General features: G+C 40.9%; 1 protein-coding gene across 1 annotated transcript; it reads right to left on the bottom strand.

The window, feature by feature from the left end:
- Window positions 1–1472: 1472 nt before the first annotated feature.
- LOC146473389 (uncharacterized) lies at window positions 1473–17842 on the bottom strand. The gene is made up of 7 exons (XM_085118611.1): window positions 17546–17842; window positions 14501–15219; window positions 13169–13538; window positions 5361–6079; window positions 3973–4342; window positions 1593–2537; window positions 1473–1499 (listed from the first exon to the last, which is right to left on the bottom strand). The coding sequence occupies exons 1-6, from the start codon at window positions 17703–17705 to the stop codon at window positions 2326–2328; spliced, it is 2550 nt and encodes an 849-aa protein (XP_084974737.1). The 5' UTR covers window positions 17706–17842; the 3' UTR covers window positions 1473–1499; window positions 1593–2325.
- Between the last annotated feature and the right edge of the window lie 5152 nt (window positions 17843–22994).

Here is a 22994-nt window from a genome sequence, read left to right as displayed (position 1 = left end):
AAACGTCACTTGAAAATATAACTTTATTTCATTCGGTCCTACTTCCCGATTATTTCAACTCGCTCAACTTCTACAGAAACGGCGAACTATCCAGGAACTAAATTGGTAGGAGTGGCGTTCAAGTGAAGAAAGAAAATGAAAAATTTACCGTCGTGTGCTCACGTTCTCCAAAAAACTGAAACCTAGAATTTGGTCATTTCACGTTGTTGTTTTGCAGAATACAGAAAAGGAATGTACCAAAATTTAAAACGCAAGTGCAAAGAGATTGTTTTTGCTCATTAAACCTATTGTTTTGTGGCGTTGTCGTTGTCGCATCCGTGGAGACCCAGGGGCAGTTAGCGAGTAGCGGGGATTTCCGCGGGAGAACGTTTACTGTAGAGCGGGAGAGCCCCTGGGCAATTACTCTTACCGAACCAGTTCCAGAAGCGTTTGAGTGCCCCACTTTTGATCCAAAGCAATCTCGTTCCCAGAGCCCGCGTTGCCCTTATCCAGCTCTTGGTGCTGACCAAAAGAAAAGCGGGCTCTAGGAACGAGATTGAATCCAAAGCGTAAGCAGCGACGATGGCAACAGCGCATGCTCGTCAGGGGGGGGGGGGGGGGGGGTCGAGGGTGGAGTAGCGTTTGGCAGATGGAGGAGTCGGTAATTTTGTGACGTTTGCGTAGTCCATCCAATTTGAATAAATTATTGTGTAATTTGCATGATTTATGAATTGAGTTCAGCACGTGTTTAGAACGGGGTTTGCTGAAACGCCGAACCACTGTCGCATTATCCGACTTTGCAAGTCGAACTTGTGCTGGAGTCGAATCAATTAATATGAGTCGAACTTTATTGGGCAAACGTCGCACCATTCATGCGCCTATAACAAAATTAATAGGTTCGACGAATTAAGTTCGACGAAGATTCGACGTTTGGCCCAGGCCTAACATTGCGTGACGGCTCTAAAGGAGTCTCCTTCGCAGTCGTTCTGTGTCTCGTCACGCAGCGCTCCTTCCCTTGTGACGAGACACAGAACGACTGCGAAGGAGACTCCCTTAGGGCAGTCACGCAATGTTAGGCCTGGGCTATTAGTATGGGCTATTGGAATTCAGAAAGAAAATTGAGGGTAACCATGTATTTTTTAGAGATAATTAGGCAACAACAATTTTAAAGAGTGATAAAATACAAAGCAATGTATGGCGTTTTTTTTTTTTTTTGCAAATTGAAGCTCTATTATCTCTGAAAAATGCATAGTTACCCCAAATTTTCCTTTTGGATACCAAGAGCACTTGCTAAGTGCTGCTTTCTCCGCATAGTTTTAAACCGCGCAAAAATATCCCTGTCCTGTATTAGCTAGTAGGCACCAGCCATAGGAAACCCGAGTATCTTGAGATGCGCAGTAACAAAAGTAGTCACCGTCTTTAAAGGGCTAAGTATAGGTAGGGCCAGACTCGGTAGGACAAAGATTAGAACTGATAGAAATGCTATTTCAGTAGCTTTATTTCTTTCAACACGACACAACCTTCATACCCTGCGAGCAGAGGCCCTTCGATCTTCCTAGATAAGTCCCGACTTATCTAGGAAGATTGAAGGGCCTCTGCTCGCAGGGTACAACCTTCAGTACTAAAATATACAATTACTCACTATAGTACACTAATTTATACAAAGTAAAAAAAACCCCCTGATTTACAAAGTTGTGTGGGAGGCTACTCAACAATTATCTCGTGTGTAGTTTCTAGGGCTAACTGGGAGATTTCTTTTAGCTAGCTCGTACACAGCTTGGGTAAGTTCAGGTTCATGTCTGCATTCTTAAGGTTATTCAACGTGTTTCGAATGGTAGATAAAAATTAAGTATTCGTAATTCCCGAGAAAGCTCTTTAAATTTTCTAATCACTTTTGCCGGCGTGTTGAAAGATTGTCCCACTGTTCTGTCGTATTGCGAATGGTAAATAAAGTTTGGAAGTATTCGGCGAGAAAGCTCTTTAATTTTTCTAAACCCTTTTACCAGCGTGTTGAAAGATTTTCTCAGTCTGAGCCTATCGAGGAGGAAACTGGTACCAGCTGGTAATGTATGACCCTGATAGCTCAGTTCACACAACGCAGCATTCAGCTCATCCCAAACACAGCTACAGTAAACAAAGTGTTTTATATACAATCTCGTGTAAACAGCATTTGAATTTTCTCGAACACTGTGGGTTTTCGACTCCATGTGCAACGCACGCTCCAATCAAGGTAGCGGTTGCTATTTTTTTGCCATGCGCATTAACAACCGCGGGCTTTAGCCAAAGAACCAACAGCAGCTGGTTAAACACGTTTGGTATCAAAGCTTTGTACAGTGGAACTCTGCTTTACGGACATCCGCTTAGTACAGACACCCGGATAATACGGACACCTGTAGGTGTCCCGTTGGTGCTCGTTGGGTTGCACTGTAGTTCCACTCTGCGGCTTTCTTTCTTTTTGAGACACACAAGAACAACGGGAAGAATTCCCGCACACAGCATCAGAATTCCAGCCACAGTGAAGGACCACTTGTAGCCATGGAACGTGTCAGCTAAGAATCCTACAAAAATGAGAGCAAAACATTTATGCACATTGAGTTCATTTAGCAAGCATAGCGGAGTATGAAGCGAGACATGTCAGAAACACGATGATCTCTTGTACGCTTCCGCCATGACACGAAGGCGTACTCATTGTTTTTTGCGTGGCTTGTCGTTGGCCCGTCATTTGGGAGAAGCAACTACGAAAGCAACGCCAACAAAACCGTCACCCAGAAATCCTTTGGACTACTTTAGATATTCTAACTCGTTCAACTTGTGCGTACAATGTGATCGAACTATCCTGTAACTGATTTTTCAGTAACGACGTTCCAGTTAAAAACGTGAAAGAATTCACTGTCATGTGCTCACGCGTTCTACATGAAAATCTCAATTCGGACTTTTTATGTTGTCGCACGCAGAGAACACTATCAAAGAATAGGCTCTTTTCGATATATTAAAATTCAGCTTGACAATGATGAGGCCAAGAAGAAACAAGCAAAGGAAATTCAATAACCATGTTTATTCATTTCTGTTCAGTTTGTGTCCTCTGGAACTCGATATCAAGTTGAATTTAATATTTCGAAAGGAGCCTATGGCGCTGACCATAATTGACAATTAACGTGCGAAGCAATTATTCTCCTCATTAAACCCAATGTTAATCATAATGATATGTTATTCATACAGCGCATTTTCTTTGAAATATTCAAATGCGCTTGCAACACTGTGTGGGGGCCAGACTGCCTGGCCTGTGGGTGCAAATTGCAATCCTGCATTTTAGAATCAAGCGAAGTAACAGGGAGCAGATACGCCCATTCCAGAAACAAGGTCAGACCACAGATACGGGGCCTGCGTCTCCTACTCTGTGATTGGATGACGAGCCAAAAGAGCGTCTGTGAGGAAGGCTACCCACTCTTTTACATGCATGACGTTTTCTAAGCTGCCAAGCCTTTGTTTCAAACGCCGAAGTTTAAAGATCTGGGTACAAATCATCATCATTATCATCATCATCATCATCATCATCATCATCATCAAACAACACGTAATACGCCATTTCTGAGTTACTTATAAAGCGAGGATAAGTAAAGTTTTTATTGTGAAAATTAGTTTTCATTGATATGCAAACAAAAATAATTTTCATATGAAAGGCTTTGCACTTAGCCTTGCTTTCAAAATAAGGCTCACAGCAATTTTGAAATGGCTTATTGGTATACACAGAATGATCTCCGATATTCGCGTATGAACTGCTCTGGTACCAAGTTTTTTCAACTTTTCTAAAGTGCGGTTCTGTTTGAAAAATAGCCTGTTCCAGGCTCCTAGAGAGAAGCGCGAAGGAGAGTGCGAGGGCACGAAAACGAGGGGGGAATGGGGGAGTTCCCCCCTCGTTTTCGTCCCCTCGCACTCTCCTTCGCGCGTCTCTCTAGGAGCCTGGAACAGGCTATTTGAAAAATAGCTTCTTACCTGCCAGAGGAGGTCCTCCCACAATCCCTAGCGAACTTATATTACTCCCTATTCCTAACGCGGCTGCTCTGCGTTTCTCGTCGACTGTAAACAAAAGCAGTGAGTTCATTGTTGTAATAAAGATTCCATCACCGACTCCATAGACAACGGCAAACAGAAGAAATCCTGTGTAACTTTTTAACAACGGAAGCACGATTGTCGCAATACCCACAAGCAGATCCCCGAACTGATGAACATACATTACATTTACCCAGGAACCGTCACACAGTCTTCCGGTTACAACACGAGCAAGTGATGAAGCTAAACCGATAAAAATAAAAAGCCTGGACGCTGAGTCAGCGGAAATGCCAAGGTCAAGGCAATGTTTAACCTGCAATTGAAGGAAAGCAAACCTTAATTTAAGATAGACCATTGGTATCATCAAACTGCGTACGGTAAAGTTGTAACTCACATGCCTTGAATACGAGGTCTTTAATTTCAAGCAAACTCGAGACATTCACAGACTTGAGGCACGTGAGTAAGAAATTCGTTACCTGGTTAGTTAGAGCGATTTATTAAGTTTTCGTTGGACCTTGAAATGCCCCCCTTCCTCCTCACCTCCCCCCCAAAAAAGACCAGCAAACAAACAAAAAAGAAACGCAGGCAAAAACAATAAATTTATTGATCAAGCAGGGTGCAGAAGCAAAAGTGCGGAACCAACCTCGTTCCCACCCTCAACGCTCTTATCGAGCTAACCGAGCTTCATCGTGAGCTTGGGGCCGAGCGCCTGACCCCGTCTTTCCGTTGCACTCCAACAGTTGACGTCACGTTTGACCGCATGTCAAGAACGACTGGGGACGAGTCTCGTGCGCGGCATTTGATTGGTTTCGATCTTTTGCCGAAGAACTTTCTAGAAATCAACCCATGACCTCTATTTCGTCATTTTGGTTTGAAAAGTTCGATTGGTCAATCGAATAATGTTTGAGTCATAGTAGCTAGGGTGTTGTTTGATGAAGAGGAACGCTGGCATGAAACTACCAACAGACAAAACAAATAACGGACAAGCACATTTCAAGCTAAAGTCACACAAAAAAATATCTCCAGCCGGAAAAACTAAGGGACTAAAATTTATCGAGAGATGGCCATAGTTTGTAAGAACATATATCTATATATTTCATTGTGAATGTAAATATGTGAAGCATATATTTTGAACTGCGGACGAAAGAGGATTTTTCTTCTGCAAAGATGTTTATACTATTTGATATTTCATTATATAACGCAGATCCCGGATGTTACGTTATAAATTAGTCTACGGTATTACCAGAAATTCACAAGAGTTTTCTGGGTGGTCTTATAACAGATTGTCAGACACTTTTTTCACAAACCATGAGTTCCACAAAATTACTCACCAAATGCAGTGGTGGTATATAATGTCCAAAAAACATGAATGTGAGACTTATCACCAACACGGTAAAACGACGGAATTTGAAGACTGAGAAGTCTAGAAGCTTGCTTGTTTTCTTCTTGTTCTCTTTTTTCATATCCTTGACGCTAGGTTGAACGTTTGTGGCAGGCAAATCAGACGCATGCTTGTCGCAATTGTTATTTTCTTCTCCAATGTCATCGTGCTTGAAGGCCAAGTTCGAGCGTTCTTTGCCATTAAAATTTCTGCTCTCTGTAGTTTCTTCGTTTTCGTGATCACCATCCAAAGGATCTTTGAACATAACTCCAAGTGTACAGGAAAGACAAAACAGTGCACTCATAATCCTGTATGTCCCCCTCCAACCAACCATATCTATCAGGAACTGTAAGAAGGGGCCAAAAATAAGGACACCAACGCTGCCCCCGACTGAAACGACCCCTACTGTGAGGGATTGGCGTTTGCGAAAGTTCTTTGCCGCAATAAGAAACGAGGCCATATATATCAAAGCCGCTCCTAAACCGTACATGAAACTGAAGGTGAAAAACATCAACACGAAGCTGCATGAATACGAGGATACTAGCAAACTCAAGGCGCATGTCAGGCCACCAGCGATGGCGGTGAAGCGACATCCAATGTATTTGCAAATAATTGATCCCAGAGGGCAAAGAAAAAACGTCAAGGCAATGGCGAGTGATCCCACCCAAACTAAAGGCACAAAGAACACACATAAATATGACAATCACTCGTTTAACCCTTTAACTCCTAATGTAAGAAAACAAATTCTCCTATCTTGTTTCCACACTTTTCTTATAAAAGTTCTGAGGAGACGTTATTAAAATATCAAGAAAATTCGCCTTGGGTGATCATATCCTTAATTCTCATGACCGTCAGGGATTGAACAAGCATTGACATTACAAGGAGAAATTTGATGCTGATCACTGTTTAGGCTTAAAGGGTTAAAAAATGATTTCAACAAGTTCATCGTAAATGCTAATTCTACTGTCCTGTATACCTTAAAATATATTTGCACACAGTGAATTCTGATATGTCAGTCTTTCGTGAGACAATTGTTGTTCTCTCAAAAAAGATATTTTTGGGAAAAATGCTACTGAATCGATCCTCGAATAATGCTTAATGCTTTTGCCTCATCCAAATGCTCGAAATAATGATAGCATAATGTACACCAGCTTAAAAACAAACATTTGTCTTACCAACAAAAGAAAAATCAAATCACAAGTGTATATCTGTTATCCATGTTTACTCGCACGTTAATCACTCAGCTGTAATATTGAAATCCTTGACTTCTTCTGGAACGCGGAACCTTAATTACCAAGGCAAATTAAAACCCCAGCTTTTTTACCAAGGGAAATCTATACTTGGTAAATTGTGTTTACCAAGGGTCATGTTACCACGGCTATTAAATGCTGCTGTTTCAAATTAAGGTGTTTCTTGTACTAAGTTAAGATTTGTTATCAATTCTTTTAATGTTACCAGGATGCTGCGTTCTATTTTTAAAAATTACACAGCATGTAAAATCAAATTGAAACGCGCGCATCAACTGGTTTAAACTAAAACGGTGAAAACCTTTCTGTAAAAACGAAAACAAAACAAATCCTACATGGATAAAGGTAGTATCCACCGGCTTAATGCCAACAAAAACGGCAAGGACGAAGAGCTTATCGTCTGCTCGTCATTGCTATGCTTCCTGTTCTTAATTTACATTCACCGGATCAGTATCAGAGGCAAGCAACCAGGAAATTTAAGCAAAATACTCAAAATGTTGTCTCTGCTGTTTTCAGATTGTTTTGTTCCCTTTTAAAGACAAAGTTTGTGTAAGCTAATAGAAATTGATCTGCATGGATGCTTTAACTAAAAATTTAAGTCCCAGAAAGTTTTAGGAAACGAAATCTTGCTCCCCGAGGTTAAAGTTGTCGTAGTTGGTTTTACGATGGCTTTGTTTCGTATTTTTAACGAGGTATTTGCCCGGCCCTCCGAAAACGAGAGGAATCAGTTTTATAGTGTTACAAAATTCCGATTTTCTTTAAATCTAAATCCAAAATTCTGAGGCGACGAGAGCATTCCAAATAGATTCCGAACAGATATCCAGCCACCGTCTAGTGTCCCTGAAATAAAAACAAGCTGAACGCAGTCAAACATACTCTTTTCGCCAGCTACTTACCGGTTTTTTGTCTACCTTGTTCGAATTCTTTCATTAGCTCTGGAAACAAAACTCCAAAGCTTAGTAAAAATCCAAGATTCAGTACTTGATAAAGAGAGGCACAAATACAAGTGAGCCATGACTTCAAACTGTCCGGGCGATGTTGTTGTTGTGATCTGTTCATTTTCCCAGCTGTTGTACGTGATTCCAGCTGTTCTATGTGACAGAACCTTCTTGTTTGGTGATTTGCAAAGTCCAACCAAGAAAGACAAAATCGAAATTTGGACTAGGATCGATGATAGAAAATATGGTGGATATAGGTAACTAGTTATGAATATGGCCTACCGCCATACTGGTCTTCAACGCAGGATCGTGTCTAAAAGTACACACGAGTGACCACGAGTGACCACGAGTGACCACGAGTGACCACGAATGACCACGAGTGACCACGGATGACCATGGATGACCACAAGTGACCACGAATGACCACGAGTGACCACGAGTGACCACTAGTGAGCACGAGTAACCACGAATGACCACGAATGGCCACGAATTATCACGAGTGACAAGGAGTGACTACTAGTGAGAATAACATGAAATGTTATACTGGCTTCATAATGATGTCATTTTGTATCAAATAGTCATTATTTAACCGCAAATGGACCGTGTTTGGACACCTAAATAAATGAATTTGATACCGAAGACGTCTTCGAATGACGAGAGGGGAGCGAATGGGGAGGACGGGTGTGGCATGTGGGGTGGGGGTAGTCTAAATCTACCTCCTCCCGTTACCTTTAATTCCACCCCCTTCCCCCTCTTTTGTTGACTTTTCCTTTTGAGAATTTTGGGACTGCAAAATGTAATGAAGGAAAAGCCATTTGATTAGATTTGTTCCCGTCTGCAATGACTACTAGTGGAAAATGGAAAATCGCGTTAAAAATAACTATAATTTTAAAAATGCAACATCTGTAGCATTTGCATTTTTTAAAGGCGAAAATAAAGCCTTGCAAATGCTAGTCTCTCGATTTCTTGAAACTAAGTTTTCGCGAAAATTAGGTTTAAAATAAAATTTGTGTCATAGATAAATATTCCCGCCATAAGAGCGTAAACGGAAGTGAACATCTGGATACTTAAAAACTTACAGTCTTCTCAGTCTCAAAGAAAAACTTTTGAATACAGAGGTCCACACAACGCAGGAATTAAGCTTACTGGTAATTTTTCCGGATCTTTTTTGTGAAAGACTTCATTCCAGGCGTCACTTGAACGTGAAAATACAAAACTGAATGCAAGGCTGGCACTACAGCTGGCACTTCTCACTCTCGGTATAATGACCCCGGTTAAAAATTCCCACGCAGCCATTTAAGTGGACTAAATAATTTGGTGCACGCCTCAACATAATTCTTCTTACCTTTCTTTCGAGAAGTTTGGTTCTTAGGTCTGTCAGATATTCAAAGAGGAGACCTTGTTCTTCAGCCACGGCAACAGTGTCTGAAGAGAGGCCAAGACCGCTGTATGTACTGAATTGACAACTAAAAAGGTTGGACGTCGAATTTACTGCCTGATGGACAATCAGAGGTATGCCTCCACTGCGGCTTTTAACTGTTCGCATTCTTGGATCGTTGAACGCCACTTCCTTGATGGCATTTGGCTCATTCAGTAAGAATTCTGCCTTACGGAAAATATCTTGTAAGGTTGCTAGCCTCACGCATTCCTCTGGTATTGATGCCTCTTAGGCTTGTATACTAAGCTGCCTGAAGTGGCTAGAAACTGTGACAGGATTATGAGGTTGAGATTACCATGTTTCTTCCTTTTCCATTTCTTGGTTTTCAGACCTTGTTATCGGATTAGTACGCGCAGTGGAAACGCAATGACTTGTGGAATCCACGTGAGGCTTAGCACTGAGGAACTTCTCGAATGTCCATTTCTCTCTTCTCTCTGTATGTCTTTTTACTACCAAAAAAAAAGGGGGAGAGGGGTGGGATTAAAGGTAACTGGAGCAGGTAGATATAGACCACCCCACCCCACTTGCACACCACTCCCCCTATCCGCTCCCCTCTCGTCTTTCGAAAACGTCTTCGGTATCAAATTTACCTATTTAGTAGTCCGAAAACGGTCCATTTGCGGTCAAACAATGACTGTTTAATAAAAATGACGTCAATATGACGTCAGTATAATATTTTCATGTTATTGTTACTCGTGGTCACTCGGGTGTACTTTTAAAAACGATCCCAACGCATGCGTAATTAGATTTGAATTTGAATTGGGCCGATTCAAATTTGTGTAGCCCCTCCCCCTCAGAAATTTAACTGTCTGGCCGTCTGATTTATCTTTGTGGGTTTCTTTGTTTTAATTTTGAAAATTCTGACAGCTGATTTAGAAAAAGTTGTTAAGACAATAGACCATTTCCGTGTTGCTTTGAACCTAATTTTCAAAGCGAGGCTAAGTGCAAAGTTTTTATTATGAAAATTAGTTTTCATTCATATGCAAACAAAACTTATTTTCATATGAAAAGTCTTGCACTTAGCCTCGCTTTCATAGTGAGGTTCACAGCAACTCGGAAATGGCTTATTAATCTTTTTGTGATCATTGCCTTTATTCTTTTAATTACCCGTATGTTTGATCACGTGGTAATACTGCAAGGAGAAATAAGATTTCGGTAGACATTGTGGTAGACGGTAAGTAGTTTCTTTTTTCGCCTACTGTACAAATGATTGACGCTTTGTGCCTGTGTGGGACAAATCAGAAAGACAAACCGTACCGTGAACTGAACGAACTTAAGGACGGTGGCTACTAGACGCAGAAGTATTTTTGCGAAGTTTATGACTACGCGGGAAAAGTAGATCTTAGTATGGACTATAGGAATTCAGAAAGAAAATTGGGGGTAACCATGTATTTTTTAAAGATAATTAGGCAACAATAATTTTAAAAAGTGGTAAAATACAAAGCAATGTATGGCGTTTTTTTTTTCCAAATTGAAGCTTTATTAATTCTGAAAAATGCATGGCTACCCATCATTTTCTTTTTGGATACCAAGAGCACTTGCTAAGTGCTGCTTTCTCTACATAGTTCTTAACCGCGCAAAAATATCCTTGAATTAGTAGGTACCACCCAAAGGAAACCCGAGTATCTTAACATGAGAACATATGCGCAGTAACAAATTAAAGTAGTCACCGTCTTTTAAGGGCAAACTATAGGTAGGGACAGACTCGGTAGGACAAAGATTAGAACCGATAGAAATGCTATTTCAGTGTGCAAGTTGCTTATTTGAATATTTTGGCGCAAAATAGAGCCAGATTACGAGGATTGAGATGGTATGAATTCCGATCCTTTTTACACAATGCGTATACATGTACTTTATTTATTTTAACACGACACAACCTTCAATACTAAAATATACAATTACTCACCATAGTGCACTAATTTATACAAAGATTAAAAAAGCTAATTTACAAAGTTGTGTAGGAAGCTACTTGACAATTATATCGTGCGTAGGTCCTTTGGCTAACCGGGAGATTTTTTTTAGGAAGCTCGTAGGCGGCTTGGGTAAGTTTAGGTTCATGTCTGCACCCTTTAGGTTATTCAACATGTTGCAAATGGTAGATAAAATTTAAGTATTCGTAATTCCCGAGAAAGCTCTCTTTAATATTCTCAACAATTATGCCGACGTATTGAAAGATTGTCCCACTGTTCTTTCTTTCTTTCTTTCTTTCTTTCATTCTTTCCTTCTTTCTTAAATAAAGTTGGCAAGTATTCGCCGATAAAGCTCTTTAATTTTTCTAAACACTTTTTTTAAAAGATCGTCTCACTCTGAGCCTATCGAGGAGGAAACTGGTACTAGCAGGTAATATGTGACCCTAGTAGCTTAGTTCACCCAACGCAGCATTCAGCTCATCCCAAACGCAGCTACAGTAAACAAAGTGTTTTACATACAATCTCGTATAAACAGCATTTGAATTTTCTCCAGCGCTGTTGAATCATGTAAACGTAGGTTTTACGACTCCATCTGCAACGCAAGCTCCAATCCAAGGTAGCGGTTGCTATTTTTTGCCATGCGTATTAACACCCGCGGGCTTTAGTCAAAGAACCAACAGCAGCTGGTTAAACACGTTTGGTATCAATGCTTTGTACAGTGGAACTCTGCTTTACGGACATCCGCTTAATACAGACACCCGGATAATATGGACACTTGTGGGTGTCCCGTTGGTGCTCGTTGGGTTGCACTGTAGTTCCACTCTGCGGCTTTCTTTCTTTTTGAGACACACAAGAACAACGGGAAGAATTCCCGCACATAGCATCAGAATTCCAGCCACCGTGAAGGACCACTTGTAGCCATGGAACGTGTCAGCTAAGAATCCTTCAAAAATTAAAGCAAAACATTGATGCACATTGAGTTCATTAAGCAAGCATAGCGCTGTATGAAGCGAGACATGTCAGAAACACGATGATCTCTTGTACGTTTCCGCCATGACACGAAGGCGTACTCATTGTTTTTTGCGTTGCTTGTCGTTGGCCCGTCATTTGGGAGAAGCAACAACGAAAACAAAGCCAACAAAACCGTCACCCAGAAATCCTTTGGACTACTTTAGATATTTTAGCTCGTTGAACTTATGCGTACAATGTGATCGAACTATCCTGTAACTGATTTTTTTAGTAACGACGTTCCAGTTAAAAACGTAAAAGTAAAATTCATTGTCATATGCTCACGCGTTCTACATGAAAATCTCAATTCGGTCTTTTTACATTGTCGCTGAGAACACTTTTAAAGAATAGGCTCTTTTCGATATATTAAAATTCAGCTTGACAATGATGAGGCCAAGACCATTCAATAATTATGTTTATTCACTTCTGTTCAGTTTGTGTCCTCTGGAACTCGATATGAGGTTGAATTTTAATATTTTGAAAGGAGCCTAAGGCGCTGACCATAATTGATAATTAACGTGCGAAGCCATTATTATCCTCATTAAACCCGCTGTTAATCATAATGATATGTAATTTATACGCGCATTTTCTTTGAAATATTCAAATGCGCTTGCAACACTGTGTGGGGGACTTTAGTAGACTGCCCGGCCTGTGGGGGCAAATTGCAATCCTGCATTTTAGAATCAAGCGAAGTAACAGGGAGCAGATACGCCCATTCCAGAAACAAGGCAAGACCACAGATTCGGGGCCTGCACCTCCTACTCTGTGATTGGATGACGAGCCAAAAGAGCGTCTGTGAGGGAGGCTACCCACTCTTTTACATGCATGACGTTTTCTTAGCCGCCAACCCTTTGTTTCAAACACTGCAGTCTAACGGTGTGGGTACACATCATCATCATCATCATCATCATCATCATCATCATCATCAAACAACACATAAAGGACCATTTCCGAGTTACTTTGAACCTCATTGTATAAAGCGAGGCTAAGAAAAGTTTTTATTGTGGAAATTAGTTTTCATTCATATGCAAACAAAACTGGTTTTCATATGAAAAGCTTTGTACATAGCCTTGCCGTCATAAGAAGGTTAACAGCAATTTGGAAATGGCCTATTGGTATACACAGAATGATCTGTAATATCCGCGCATGAGCTGCTCTGGTACCATGTCTTTAAAAATTTTCTTAAGTACAGGTCTGTTTGAAAAATAGCTTCTTACCTGCCAGAGGAGGTCCTCCCACAATTCCTAGCGAAATTATATTACTCCCTATTCCTAACGCGGCTGCTCTGCGTTTCTCGTCGACTGTAAACAAAAGCAGTGAGTTCATGGTTGTAATAAAGATTCCATCACCGACTCCATAGACAACGGCAAACATAAGAAATCCTGTGTAACTTTTTAACAACGGAAGCACGATTGTCGCAATACCCACAAGCAGATCCCCGAACTGGTGAACATACATTGCATTTACCCGGGAAGCGTCACACAGTCTTCCGGTTACAACACGAGCAAGTGATGAAGCTAAACCGATAAAAATAAAAAGCCTGGACGCTGAGTCAGCGGAAATGCCAAGTTCAAGGCAATGTTTAACCTGCAATTGAAAGAATGCAAACCTTAATTTAAGATAGACAATTGGTATCATCAAACTGCGTACGGTAAAGTTGTAACTCACATGCCTTGAATACGAGGTCTTTAATTTCAAGCAAACTCGAGACATTCATAGACTCGAGGCACGTGAGTAACGAATTCATTAACTGGTTAGTTAGAGCGATTTAATTTTTCGTTGGACCTTGAAATGCCCCTCTCCTCCCCCCCCCCCCCCCCCTACCAAAACAAAAAGCAAAAACAACAACAACAACAACAAAAAGAAACGCAAGCAAAAATAATAAATCGATTGATGAAGCAGTGCGCAAAAGCGAAAGGAAAAGTGCGGAACCATCCATGTTCCCGGCCCGCAACGCGCTTATCGAGCTAACCGAGTTTTATAGCGAGTTTGGGGCCGAGTCTTTCCGTTGCACTCCAACAGTTGACGTCACATTCGACCGCATGCCAAGGACGACTGAACTTTTTAGAAATCAACCGATACTTCTCTATGGTGTCATTTTGTTTTGAGAAGTTCGATTGGCCAATGGAATAATGTTTGTTTCATACTACGGGGCCGTTCTTTGGTGAAAACGAACGAGTATTGAAACTAGCAACAAACAAAACAAATAATGAACATATACATTTCAAGCTAAGGTCAAACAAAAAAATATCTCCACTCGGGAAAAAAAGGGACTAAAATTTACAAAGAGATGGCCACGGTTAGTACGAACATATAGATATCTATTTCATTGTCAATGTAAATATATGAAGCATATATTGTGAATTGCGGATGAAAGAGGATCTTTCTTCTATCTGATATTTCAGCGTATAACTAATCCCGGATGTTACGTTACAAATTAGTATACGTATATCTGTATTATCAGAAATTCACATAAGTTTTCTGGGTGGTCTTACAACGGATTGTCAGATACTTTTTTCACAAACCATGAGTTCCACAAAATTACTCACCAAATGCAGCGGTGGTGTGAAATGTCCAAAAAACATGAATGTGAGACTTATCACCAACACGGTAAAACGAGGGAACTTGAAGACTGTAAAGTCTAGAAGCTTGCTTGTTTTCTTTTTGTTCTCTTTTTTCATATCCTTGACGCTAGCTTCAACGTTCGACGCAGGCAAATCAGACGCATGCTTGTCGCAATTGTTATTTTCTTCTCCAATGTCATCGTTTTTGAAGGCCAAGTTCGAGCGTTCTTTGCCATTAAAATTTCTGCTTTCTGTAGTCTCCTCGTTTTCTTGATCACCATCCAAAGGATCTTTGAACATAACTCCAAGGGTACAGGAAAGACAAAACAGTGCACTCATGATCCTGTATGTCCCCCTCCAACCAACCATATCTATCAGGAACTGTAAGAACGGGCCAAAAATAAGGACACCAACGCTACCCCCGACTGAAACGACCCCAACTGCGAGAGATTGGCGTTTGCGAAAGTTCTTTGCCGCAATAAGAAACGAGGCCATATATATCAAAGCCGCTCCCAAACCGTACATGAAACTGAAGGTGAAAAACATCAACACGAGGCTGCATGAATACGAGGATAATAGTAAACTGACGGCGCATGTCAGGCCACCAGCGATGGCGGTGAAGCGACATCCAATGTTTTTGCAAAGAATTGATCCCAGAGGGCAAAGAAAATACGCCAAGGCAATGGCGAGCGATCCCAACCAAACTGAAGGCACAAAGAGCACACATAAACATGACATTCACTCGTTAAACCCTTTAACCCCTAATGTCAAAAAACAAATTCTCCTATCTTGTTCCCACACTTTTCTTATAAAAGTTCGGAGGAGAAGTTATTAAAATATCAAGAAAATTCACCTTGGGTGATCATATCCTTAATTCTCATGACCGTCAGGGGTTGAATAAGTATTGACATTAAAAGGAGAAATTTGATGCTGATCACTGTTTAGGCTTAAAAGGTTAAAGAATGCTTTCAACAAGTTCATAGTAAATGCTAATTCTACTGTCCTGTATACCTTTAAATATATCTGCAGACAGTGGATTCTGATTGGCCAGTCTTTCCTAAGACAATTATTTTTCTCTCAAAAAAGATATTTTCGGGGAAAATACCATTAAATTCTCGATTAATGCTTAATACTTTTGCCTCATTTAAATGCTCGCAATAATGATAGCATAATGAACAAAAGCCAAAAAAAAAAAAAAAACCAGACATTTGTCGTGCCAGCAAAAGTACTAAGTTAGGATTTGTTATCAATTCTTTGAATGCTTGTTATCTTCATACCACTACCAGCATGCTGCGTTCTATTGATGGTTTGCATGTGTGGTTATGGTTGCCATGTTGGTGGACAGGGACAATAGGGAGCTTAGGCTATGTTCACATTGGACCTGTCCCAAATGGATCCGACCCTATCAACGAACGGACGATTTCTGTTCACACCAGGGCAGATAGATGTTCCCCCCTGGTTCACACGGCACCGTTCCGCTTAGCAACTCCAGGCCACACGGGACCGGTCTGTCGTGGTCCGTTACTGAATCGAAGTAAGAAAGGCAGCTGACCGTCCTCCAAATACTTGTTAATACAGTTATCCATCAAAAATCTCGGAAGGATATCTTTCGAGAAACCTTTCAATGATATCTTCATATTTCCTGTTAACAGTTTCCCAATCTTTTCCGTTTGAAACCTGGTAGGCTTTGTAATCTATAATAACGTTTAAGAGAAGGGATTAATCATCGTCCTTCCAGCTGAAGGCTTTATCTCCTTCCTCTATCGATTTAGCCTTCCTCGGCGCCATTTTGAAAGCTTCAACGTCAATTCTGCGCATGCTTAAGGGGTAGAAACATCTTCTTTTCTTACTTCAATTCAGTACCGAACCATAACAGACCGGTCCCGTGTGGCGTGACGTTGATAAGCGGAACGGTGCCGTGTGAACAGGAATGGTCCGTTCCAGGATAGGGTCGGATCCATTTGGGACCGGTCCCATGTGAACATAAAGGCCCTAGAATTTGTAACAAAAACTGCAAGGCTGATACTACGTGAAAGAGTTGACTTTGCGAGACAACAACCCGACAGAAACTGACAAAACAGGGCTGCAACCGTGGACAGCTGTTTCGTTCTTATTGGAACTCGTCAGCACGGTGTAGCAGTTCTATATGAAACCAGCGACAGAGCCAGCTCAAATAAAATGCAACAAAACCCATGTCTCATCAAGCCTCGTACTTTGAACCTGCCCGCCCCCCGAATCACGCGTTGCCACATCACGTGCCTCGAATTCCTGTCTCGCAAAGTCAACTGAATGTAGAATTTGGCCATTTCACGTTGTTGTTTTGCAGAGGAAAGCAAAAAACGTACCAAAATTTAAAATGCAATTGCAAAGCGATTGTTTTTGCTCATTAAACCTATTCTTTTGTGGCGTTGTCTTTGTCCTCGCCGTCGTTGTTGCTTAAGCTCGCTAATAAGATTTTTCTCCTCGGGGAGTTAACTGCCATTTTTATGCAAACTATGTGAGCAAAAAACAAACCCTTCATGGACAAAGGTAGTATCCGCCGGCTTAATGTCATCAAAAACGGCAAGGACAACAAGCGTCTGTCTGGTTAGCTGGTCGTCATTGCTATGCTTGCTGTCCTTAATTTTCATTCACGGGATTTATCACAGGCAAGCAACTAAAAACATTTAGGCAAAGTACTCAAAATGTCCCCTCTGCTGTTTCCAGGTTGTTTTGTTCCCTTTTTAAGACATAGTTTGTGTAAGCTAATACAGATTGATCCACTCGGATGCTTTAACTAAAAATCTAAGTCCCAGAAAGTTTTAGGAAACGAAATCTTTTTAACGAGGTATTTGCCGGCCCACCGAAAACGAGAGGAATTAGTTTTACAGTGTTCCGAAATTCCGATTTTCTTTAAATCTAAATCCAAAATTCCGAGGCGATGAGAGCATTCCGAATAGATTCCGAACAGATATCCAGCCACCGTCTAGTGCCCCTGAATTAAAAACAAACTGAACGCAGTCAAACATACTCTTTTCGCCAGCTACTTACCGGTTTTTTGTCTACCTTGTTCGAATTCTTTCATTAGCTCTGGAAACAAAACTCCAAAGCTTAGTAAAAATCCAAGATTCAGTACTTGATAAAGAGAAGCACAAATACAAGTGAGCCATGACTTCAAACTTTCCGGGCGATGTTGTTGTTGTCTGTTCATTTTCCCAGCTGTTCTATCTGACAGAAAACCTTCGCGTTTGGTGATTTACAAAGTCCAACCAACAAATATAAAATCGAAATTTGGACTAGGATCGATGATAAAAAATATGGTGGATATAGGTAACTAGTAACTAGTAAGTAGTAACTAGTAACTATGAACATGGACTACCACCATACTGGTCTCCAACGCAGGATCGTGTCTTAAAGTACACTCGAGTGACCACGAGTGACCATGAATGACCACGAGTGACCACGAGTGACCACGAATGACCGCGGGTGACCACGGATGACCACGAGTGACCACGAATGACCACGAATGCCAACGAGTGACCACGAATGACCACGAGTGACCACGAGTTACCACGAGTGATCAGGAGTGACCACGAGTGAGAATAACAGGAATTATTAAATTCTCAGCCTCGGATAATGTTTCTCCAGCGTTCTGATTGGTTCACTAAATCCCAGTTATCAGCTCATATACCGTAGTTTGACCTTATATGGAAAACGATTGCCCCAGGTCTCTCTAAGCTAATTTGTTTTTTTCGGTGGGAGGCGAAAGTTTCTTCGGAAAATGGAGAAAAAAAAAAGATAGGAAAAGAAAGAAATACTAGACCATGCCATCTCAATATAACAACAATAAAAGCCACAAAGCTCGGTATGACACTATTTAATGGTACGTATCTCTGAAGTTTCCTTTAAAATCAGAAAAATTGCACGATTTTACGATTTTGATCACAAAACAACAACAACCGGTTACCTTAAAAAATTTCAGAATGGCTTGCAAATCCTGGCGGTAAGAGGTTAAAACCAAGAGACCAGTTGGCCATTTACCATCTCATATCCAACGCGCGCTCATGGAATAATTGTTAAATATTATACTGGCGTCATAATGACGTCATTTTGTATCAAATTTTAACCACAAATAGATCGTTTTCGGACACCTAAATAGGTGAATTTTATACCGAAGATTCTTCGAGAGACGAGAGGGGAGCGGATTGGGGGAGGGGTGTGGCATGTGGGGTGGGGTAGTCTAAATCTACCTCCTCCCGTTACCTTTAATTCCACCCACTCCCCCTTCTTTGTTGACTTTGCCTTTTGAGAATTTTGGGACTGCAAAATGTAATTAAGGAATAGTCATTTAGAAACAAATATAATTTTAAATATGCAACATCTGTGGCATTTGCATTTTTTAAAGACAAAAACTAAAGCCTTGCAAATGCTAGTCTCTCGATTTCTTAAAAGTAAGTCTTCGCGGAAATTAGGTTTAAAATAAAATTTGTGTCATAGATAAATATTCCCGCCATAAGAGCGTAAACGGAAAGGAACGTCTGGGTACTAGGCTGGTGATATAAAAACTTACAGTCTTCTGACTCTCGGTATAATGACCCCGGTTAAAACTTCCCACGCAGCCATTTAAGTGGACTAAATAATTTGGTGCACGAAAAAACATAAGTCTTCTTTAATACCTTTCTTTCGAGAAAGTTTGGTTCTTAGGTCTGTCAGATATTCAAAGAGGAGACCTTGTTCTTCAGCCACGGCAACAGTGTCTGAAGAGAGGCCAAAACCGTTGTATGTACTGAATTGACAACTAAAAAGGTTGCACATTTCGAATTTACTGCCTGATGGACAATCGGTTATCAGAGGTATGCCTCCACTGCAGTTTTTAACTGTTCGCATTCTTGGATCGTTGAACGCCGTTTCCTTATTTGGCTCATTCAGTAAGAGTTCTGCCTTACGGAAAATATCTTGCAATGTTGCTAGCCTCACGCATTCCTCTGGTATTGATGCCTCTTAGGCTTGTATACTAAGCTGCCTGAAGTGGCTGGAAACTGTGGCAGGATTATGAGGTTGAGATTGCCATGTTTCTTCCTTTTCCATTTCTTGGTTTTCAGACCTTGTTATCAGATTAATACGCGCAGTGGGTACGCGATGTTTTGTGGAATCTACGTGAGGCTTAGCACTGAGGAACTTCTTAAATCTTCATTTCTCTCTTCTCTCTGTAAGTCGTTCCACCAACAAAAAAGGGGGGAGGGGGGTGGGATTAAAGGTAACGGGAGGAGGTAGACACCCCTCCCACCATCCGCTCCCCTCTCGTCTCTCGGAAACGTCTTCGGTATCAAATTTACCTATTTAGGTGTCCGAGAACGGTCCATTTGTGGTCAAATAATGACTATTTTATAAAAATGTCGTCATTATGACGTCAGTATAATGACGTCAGTATAATGTTTAGTGTTCATGAAACACGAAAAACACATTTCCATCACGCCGTGCGATATCCGAAAGCTCGCGAAATTGTCTTTGTCAACGCACGCTCGTCAGGGCGGGGGATGGGGGAAGTAGCGTATGGCAGATAGGGGAGTCGGTATGTTTGTGACGTTTGCGCAGTCCATCACATTTGAATCAATTATTTTGTAATTTGTATGATTTATGAATTGAGTGTTTAGAACAGCGTTTTGCTTCTGTAACCCTTACATAGTTCATTGTGGGACTAGTTATGGAACCTTGCCATGAAAACAATGGTACTGCAATTTATACCAGAGTAAGATTGTGTTAAAGTATACAGCGATAAAGAAAAATTCCTGCACGACATCGGAAGCTCCGGATATGGCGATGGACAGATGATCAGTCCGGTTGGATTGGCTGTGGACAATTACAATCAACTTATTGTTTGTGACACTGCTAATCAACGGGTGCAAGTGTTCACATTGGATGGAACATATCTTTACTCCATCACTGAAGAAATCGTCGAAAGTCCCTGGTTTGTTGCCGTTTCTAGGAACGGTGACATGTTGATCACTGATGTTACAGCGGCCAAGCATTGTATTTCTGTTTTCAGTTGAAATGAAATATTGACTCCTCTTTAGGGGTCGGTGTGGCCGAGTGGTCAGGGTGCAGGTCACGATATCGTTCAAGTCCCCTTGTTACCCGTAGCTGGGACATTTTGTACTTTATATTTATAACAACTTTATTTGCATAATTATCAGTAATGAAGAAATGCATACAGGGAAGAACCGAATCCTCATATGGAGCTGACCCCCCTAACTTCATAAACGACTTCCGACAGAGATCGATTTACATCCGTTTACCAGAGACTGTTTCCCGTCCTTTAATTTATCGTCAGGCTAATGATGGATAGGCCGGATTTTTGAAAATGTGTTGGACTGTCACAAACATTTTCTGAATCGGGCCGATTTAAATTTTGTCTAGCCCCCTCCCCCTCAGAATTTAATTGTCTGTCCATCTGATTTATCTTTTCTGGGTTTCTTTGTTTCAATTTTGAAAATTCTGAAAGCTGATTTAGCCGAGACCATTTCCGAGTTGCTTAGAACCTAATTATGAAAGCGAGGCTAAGTGCAAAGTTTTTGTTATGAAAATTAGTTTTCATTCATACGCAAACAAAACTAATTTTCATATAAAAAGTTCTACACTTAGCCTCGCTTTCATATCCTTGTTGGTAGTGGGGGAGGAAGTGATTTCAATGATTGACATTTTCCGAATTTGGAATTGTATGACATAATGAAATGGAATGCGCATGGGGAATAGAAAATGGAAGTTAGAGGAATTATGTACGAATCGAGAGCAAATGTCGGATGAATAAAATCATAGTTAATATGAAGCCTGACAAACTTCTTTGTTATAGTATTCTGTTTCACAAAATGCAGCACTCCCATTCATACTCAGTTGAATTGAGGTATGGAAATAATTGTTGAACAGCGCACAAAATGTAAATTTGACAACTGGAGTTATAGCTGTAAGTGTAATTGTAACTTCTGTACATAGTTTGGATTTTGTATGGCTAGTTTTCCCCTCAGCATTGTTGGTCTTCGAATATTTTTTCTTTTCTTATTTATTTAATAATTTTAAGGTCCTTCCCCTAAAATAGAACCTACACTCAGATTTTTTCCAAACTTTGCCCATGTGTGGTTCACTATATGTAAACTACAAAAATGAAATAAAAAGAGGGGGTCACCATGCTTGTTCTTCAGCAACGAAGCATTGGAATGTGGTAATTTCTGCATGTTTGGACAAATAGGGCATTTGCCAAACACAGGAATTATTTTCTGAAGAGAACAGTTAACGGCTCATTTCATAGAATTTTTCCCTGTTCATAAATCATTTTCAATGTGAAATCTGTTTAAAAACTATTCCTAACCAGTACTACTGAGATATTCAACAAAATAATCTAATTCGTTACCTCTGAAGGTATGCCAAAATGTCCATTGGCTAGATATTAGGCGCAAAATTTGATATTTCTAACACTAGGATTTTCCGTAAATTTTCATGGTAGTTGGCAAACGATATTGTGGTTAGAAATCTGAACAGAGAAAATAGGTGCACCGGATTGGTTTTGCAGATATTCCATAAAGCGGTGGTAAATCGAGCTTCAAAACTGGTTTCTCCGCGAAGGGACTGAGGCGAGTCTTATGAAAACACCTTAATTTCCGCGAAAAAGGCAAATTAAGAATTTTGTTGTTAGATGCAAATAAGATTGAATGATACTCAGTAGTTGGCTAGAAATGAGCGTACATTTTTTATTTTGCTATTGTGCGTGGTAGGGTTGCGTACTGCATAACAGGGGAATGACCTTAATATGAACTGGATTTATACTTATTTGGCACGTTCACGTTTAAACGAGTCCTGCACTTATCGTGTAATGTGGATAAATAAAATACTTACCTACCTACCTACCTACTAAGCCAAGCTGGAATAGCTTGGTTTAGGGGGAGGTTGACTCTTGCGGTACGATCCACACGATGAGGGTGGGCCGCTCTCTACTCCGTGTGGAGTGAACGAATGTTCTTGGTATTTAAAAAAGAGCGCTTACGTATGCTCACCTAGCCGAGAAAACTGCATTGTTGTCACGTAATTCAACTTTGCATACCATTATGAGTGATCAGAATAGTACGGTCACGGCCCTTCCAACATAAATTGCAACACCACTGTTGTCATGCCAAGTCGATAACCAGTCCCTCAATTAACTATGATAAAAATCATTAGTATAAAGTGAAGTATTAGAGACATTTCGTGATGCTTGCAAGAGAGACCTCAAGTCGCTGGACATCGATGTCAACACATGGGAGGCTTTGGCGGCTGACAGAAGCAGATGGAGGCATGAGCTCCACACTGGCTTGGCCAGGTCTGAAGACAAGCAGCGGCAGACTGTGGAGGAGAAACGCGCTCGTCGGAAGAATCGCCAGCCACCATCTTCATCCAAGCCCCTTCACCTGCACCACCTGTGGCAGAGTCTGCTCGTCCAGCATCGGTCTGCACAGCCACAGCAGACGATGCT

This window comes from Pavona decussata, unplaced genomic scaffold, assembly GCF_977016875.1.
Source record: "Pavona decussata unplaced genomic scaffold, jaPavDecu1.1 SCAFFOLD_94, whole genome shotgun sequence".
Lineage (NCBI taxonomy): Eukaryota > Metazoa > Cnidaria > Anthozoa > Scleractinia > Agariciidae > Pavona > Pavona decussata.
The sequence above is the reverse complement of the archived record's forward strand: the minus strand, read 5'-3'. Positions and strand labels throughout refer to the sequence as shown.